We start from the raw sequence: 6,000 nt of genomic DNA, 5'->3' as shown, positions 1-6,000 counted from the left end.
AATCAAGCAACAGGATGGAAAACTTTGAGTCTCCTGGTGGAGCTGGCTATACAGGAAGAGGATAACAGCACTGTGTAGTAGGAACAGGTTAGGGCAGAACTATGAGTCAAAGCTATTGTGGTTCATTAATTATACTACTTTATAGCATTATACTGTTCTAAAAATACTCTATTTAAATTAACACAGTTTTATCACTCTATGTATTAAAAGCATATGCCTACATTATAAAATCCCCTTGAATAAAGAGAGAAAGAGAAAGCAAATGTAACAAAATGTTAACAATTGATGAATCAGATGAAGGTTATGTGACTGTTCTTGTAATTCTTCTGTAAGTATGAAATTTTTTTTTTTTTTTTTTTTTGCGGTACGCGGGCCTCTCACTGTTGTGGCCTCTCCCGTTGCGGAGCACAGGCTCCGGACGCGCAGGCTCAGCGGCCATGGCTCACGGGCCCAGCTGCTCCACGGCAAGTGGGATCTTCCCAGACCGGGGCACGAACCCGTGATCCCTGCATCAGCAGGCAGACTCTCAACCACTGTGCCACCAGGGAAGCCCAGTATGAAATTTTTAAAAATAAAAATTTGGGGTATGTGGGGAGAAAAATCAATTTTTAAACTATGTTATATTTAAGGCTCGGTGGGTCATCACAGATATATGTTCATGTGTATGTGGCATTACCTATGAAGTTGTTCTCTACTATATAATAAAGTGATGACCAATACTGTCTTATGACCAGACTGATTTCCCAATCATGAATTTATGTATTCTCATAGTCTGATAAATTCAATCTGGAAGTCTCATATTTTTGCATCATTTGGACCAACACTTGGGCGTAAGGCAGAAGTAACTCTTAGCTTGTAGCTTTGCTGTCAATCATTTATTCATTCAATAAGCATTTCTTGAGCACCTACTGTTACACAGGACCGTGTGTTGTGTTACAGGGAATACAAATACAAATCAAATAGACATTCTGCTCTTAAATAATCTGATAATTTGGTATAAATTAAAAACCCTGCACATAAATGACTTTAATACAAGATAGAAAGTTACTGTTTTGTGTCAGGTCTTGGAGAAGGGGAAATGGTGTTAGACATATTCCTAATGCATTTCTTCCATTCTGCCATGGAGGAAAACTAGGGCTAAGAGTTGAGCCTATTGGTGGAATTGATGTGGAGAATGCTGCATTGGTTTGCTATTGCTGCGTATAACCCATTACTCAGTGGCTGCAAAGAACCATCATTCATTATTGCTCCTGTGTCTGTGGGTATTTGGGGCATGGCTGATCTGGCTGGGGCTAGGGTGAGCAGCTCTGCATCAGAATGCTGCAGCTGGTTGGGAAAATAAGCTTCTCCCTGCAGTTCTGTGGATCAGTCGGGATGACTCTGCTTCATACATCTCTCATCCTCCTTGGACCAGCAAGCTAGCCAGGGCATGTTTTTCTCAGGTGATGGCAGAGGTGCAGGAGGGCAAAGAGAAGTATGTGAGGCCTTACAAAGCCCAGGCTTGGAGCTCACATACTGTCACTTCAGCTCATATATCATTGGCCAGCAGAACTCATGGGCTAAGCCCAAAGTCCTGGGGCATGGGGGGACAATCGGTGAGGCACTGGCAAGGGTATGGATGCAGGGAAAAGTGAAAAGTGGATGCAATTTATGACATATGCCTTGTGGTTACATGAATAGTACATTTTGAGGAGAAAGAACTTCAACTTCTTTTTGGAGCATTATTAACAAATCTGGTAAAAACTTTAAAAAAGTAGATTCATATGGAAGAATGTCACTACTCATCCCTTTATTTTTTATTTTCTTTGGCTGCGAGGCATGTGAGATGCGGGATCTTAGTTCCCCGACCAGAGATGGATCCCATGCCCCCTGCAGTGGAAGCACGGAGTCCTAACCACTAGATCACCAGGGAAGTCCCTACTTATCCCTTAAATAACCACTTTCTTGTACTGGGCAAGAAAGCATGAGGTTAAACTCAGAATTGAGGAAGATCTAGTACAAATGGTAATGGGAAATATGTACCCATTTAATTTTTTAGGCCTGCTTGGGGCTGGCTGTCGGCCACATTTTTCCTTGATATTTTAGGCCTCTAGTTCTTGCACACTTTCTTCCTCTCAGTGGCAACCAGGCCCCTTAATGTCCTGGCACCTTCATGCTTTCGCCCTCCCCATCAAAATCTATCCTGCAGAAAGGGTCTAGCAAACTCACTCACAGTAAGGCATAAATGACTGATAAGGATTAAAATGTACTTCCAGGAGCATTTGTATTTGAACAGGAGACAAAAAAAGGAATGGCTCTATAATGGTAGAACTTCATACAGCAGTGAGTAGTGTGGAGAAGTGAAACAGATGGAGAACCAAGGTGCTTGTCCAGTGACCTCAAAATTATATCCTATAGGATTGTTATGTTTTTCTCTGATTGTTATATATTTTAGGGTTGTAGGCAAGGGTATAGTTGCAGGAATAACTAGGAGCATAGCTTCAATGGTGTAATTAGCATAAATAACATTATAATATGTTCCCTAACAAGTCGATTGTACTTAATAACTTTTTATAGTATAATTCTTCTCATTCCTACCAAAGTTTGCAGTTACTGTCTTTGAGAAACAAGTAAATAAATACAGCAGGCATCAGGCAGGAACTTTCTGAACTGTGTCAAGGTTAATAATAAATAAAATGTTATAAGTAGAGACAGGACAGCAACAGCTGTGCAACATTCTTGGAAGCAAGGATTTTGATAGCATGAAGTCAGACAGTGAGCTCAGTTTTTGCTGCTACTCTGGGTGAACACAGAATCCTTGTCATAATTATAAGGAAAACTGCATTTCTCTTATAAATTACAACTGTTTGGCACTTAAAATCTGATGTCTGCGGCTGGAAAATCAGGAGCAATGTTGGTGGAAGACCCAGATCAAACCTATGAGAATGTCCTGGCTGAGATTCAATCTTTTGAGCTGCCCATTGAAGCTACTTTAAGGTACGGCTCCTTTATATTTTGTTGTTTCTTCTTTAGTGGTCATAAGGTAGTCTTATTCACTTCTTTTTATCCTTTTCTCTAAAACAGAATAAAAAATAAATTTTGAAAAATGGTTACAACTCTGTACATACCTAATCTCAAAATTTTATCCTTAGAGGAATGACAGTAAATAAATAATCCACTTTTTTTGCATTGTATTTGTTTCATGATTCATCACCACAAGGTTAAAAAAATAGAACTGACTTTCAAGTGATCAAAAAGGACCTCATGCCAACTCCAAATAGATTGAGACTCATTTATATGTGAGTGGATGTGAGTTGTAGGAAAAAAACGTACAATGCTTACTTGTATTGTTGCTGCCCTTGGGTATATAGTGACCTTTTGGATATGTATTTTTTATTTCTATATAAGATTTAAAAATAGCTTCTTTGCTAAGATGGGGATTAATTTGCATAGTTCAAGGACAGGATTAAAATGAAAGACCATGTATCTCTGTGTTAAACGGGCAGTTTTAAAATTTTAAGTCTTTTTGACTGTCTGCCTGTACCTGACACTTATCAGTGTGGGAACAGGATGGCAATCACTGAATGTGACAGTGATAGACAATAAATATTTGTTGACTAATATTTGTAGATTAAGTGAAAGGATTTTTTTTTTTTTTTTTTTTTTGCTCTTGTCTTTTCAGTCTCAGAAAGATCCAGGACAAAATGCTTTGAAATCCTACAGTTTAAATCTGAATAAATTTCTCCCAAATGTTTAAATTTGATTTTGCATTAAATAAATTCTGAATCTTTTCAAATGGCCCAGGGTGGTGTTGGGGGTATGGGAAGATGTTGATATTTATTTGTTGATTCTTGGGCTGTCAATATGTAGGTGCAGTTGAAAAATAATTACAGCTCCATTATAACTGTTCCTTACACCTTCATTTTATCTGAGCATCATGAACATCCTTGAAGAAGGGCAGGTGATTTTTACCCTATTCAATAGGTAGAAGAAACTAAAGCTTTTCACTAATAGGAAACTTGGTAATTTTTTCCTAATGGAACATACTTTATACCGTACTAGCATCTTCTCAAAACTCGTGCATCTCCCTGGTGGCTAGGTCAGAAGTCTAAAGGGAAACATGAGAGGGGGATAAAGGGAGCCTGGATGTGTGTTAATTACTGTGGTCTCTGCTGCTACTGCTGCTTTAGAGCCCTTGGTCTTCACCCCTGACCCCCTCTACTTCTCTCCTGGTCTCACAACCCTGGCCAACATCTACAGGTTTCATCCATCCTTGGAACTATCAGCTAGTCTTGCTCTGGTACCGGACCTGACTTCCTGCTTTGGTTCTTGTCCTACCCTCTGTTCTGAGGGCAAATATCCCCAGTCTTGTACTTGGTCTTCCTGAAGAAAAGAATTGGTTTAGATCTGGCAGTCACAGCACTCTCCCAGCATCACAAGAGTAGACACAGCACAAATATTTTCTCCAGGTGCTGCCTGTCATCACCACCAGTGGACCTGGAATGCCCACTGTTAGCTTTGTATTTAGGTTATTTTTTTTTTTTGCGGTACACGGGCCTCTCACTATTGTGGCCTCTCCCGTTGCGGAGCACAGGCTCCGGACGCACAGGCTCAGCGGCCATGGCTCACGGGCCTAGCTGCTCCGCGGCATGTGGGATCCTCCCGGACCGGGGCACGAACCCATGTCCCCTGCATCAGCAGGCGGACTCTCAACCACTGCGCCCCCAGGGAAGCCCTGATTTAGGTTATTGAATGAGGAGTAAGAGCCGTCTTTTCCAAAGGCTACTGTTAAAACACCTCGATGTTATTTTGGAAGATAGAACAGAGCTCCTAACAAGCCTTTAATTGGGACAATAGTCACCAAAATTAGTTTTCCTAAACTGTTGCTGTAATCATTGATTAGATGAAGAGCTCTTAGGCTAGCATTCGACGCCTTTCTACACATCCCTGTGCATGTCATTGATATTCCAATGTCACCTATTCTGGTTCACTGCTCTTATGGACCATAATCAGCTCATGTGGCCAAATATGAGGGTTGGAAAATAAAGACAGGACTTCCATTTTGGCCAAACTGGAGTGTTTACTATTTGATAATATGCCCTGAGATTTTCTTCCTTCTCGTGCTCATGGTTCCTTTCCTTTATTATCCTTCACTCTTATTTCCGCCTGCCCAAATCCAGCCCATCTTGCAAGGCACAGCTCAAATGTTCTGATCCATCAACCACAGGTGAGCGTTTCGTCCTTTGAAGCCCCAAAGAATCCAGGGCATTTATTCTGACTCACTTGGATGTGTGTGTGTGTGTGTGTGTGTGTGTGTGTGTGTGTGTGTATTTTATACTATAACCATTCTCAGGCTAAAGACTCCTGAGGGCACAACCTGTGTCTTACTTATATCTTAGCATCCTCTGCAGAAGCTTCTACCATGCCTGGCACACAGTAGCTAGATAAGTATTCGTTGAACTGACTTGTATGAGCTTCTGAACTAATGATGACCTTGCGAGGCAAAAGAAAGAAGGTAGTCCAGGGAGAAAGTCATCATTTCGGGGAAGAAGAGAAGGCTAAAGTATTTGAATAGTTACAAGTTCTAAAGGCAGAGAGGGTGGAAAAGAAGTTTGGCTGGAGGGAGATTGGCCCAAGGGCTGGAACGGACAGTGAGGGGAGGGTTAGGACATTGAGAGGATGGGGCTGGGAATACAGCGGAGAAACATTCTCAGGGAAAGCCCTGCACCTGGGAATTGAGGTAGAGAAAATATCCAAGAATTCTCCTAGTTGTCCTTCTCTGTCACAGAAGAAAGGCATTACTCCTACAGACGTTTTCTGTTGTAAAATCCTAAACTGTTAGCTTCCTCTCCCCACCCACCTTGTTTTTGAGGTGGCCCTGCTCAAGGTCAGTGTTCAGATCAGGGTCAGGTGGGGTTTGTTTCTCTAGCAAGGTGAGCTCAGAGAGCTCAGGAACTCAAAACCCAGAGATGATTTCTGCTAGTGTCCTTTAAGGATGGCTCAACAGCCCTTCTTTAACAG

At 41.4% G+C, this 6,000-nt stretch overlaps 1 protein-coding gene across 2 annotated transcripts in view; it reads left to right on the top strand.

Moving 5' to 3' along the window:
- The first annotated feature begins 2,756 nt into the window (after nt 1–2,756).
- The window catches only part of EXOC6 (exocyst complex component 6), a 205,854-nt gene continuing 202,610 nt past the window's right edge, over nt 2,757–6,000 (top strand). The window contains exon 1 of one of the 2 annotated variants that reach the window (XM_067709983.1): nt 2,757–2,976. In XM_067709983.1, coding sequence (XP_067566084.1) covers nt 2,864–2,976 — 113 coding nt within the window. In that variant the 5' untranslated portion in view covers nt 2,757–2,863. The remainder of the gene's footprint in view (nt 2,977–6,000) is intronic. The other variant, XM_067709985.1, reaches the window with a different exon arrangement.

This window comes from Pseudorca crassidens, chromosome 16 (assembly GCF_039906515.1).
Source record: "Pseudorca crassidens isolate mPseCra1 chromosome 16, mPseCra1.hap1, whole genome shotgun sequence".
Taxonomy (NCBI): Eukaryota; Metazoa; Chordata; class Mammalia; order Artiodactyla; family Delphinidae; genus Pseudorca; species Pseudorca crassidens.
The sequence above is the reverse complement of the archived record's forward strand: the minus strand, read 5'-3'. Positions and strand labels throughout refer to the sequence as shown.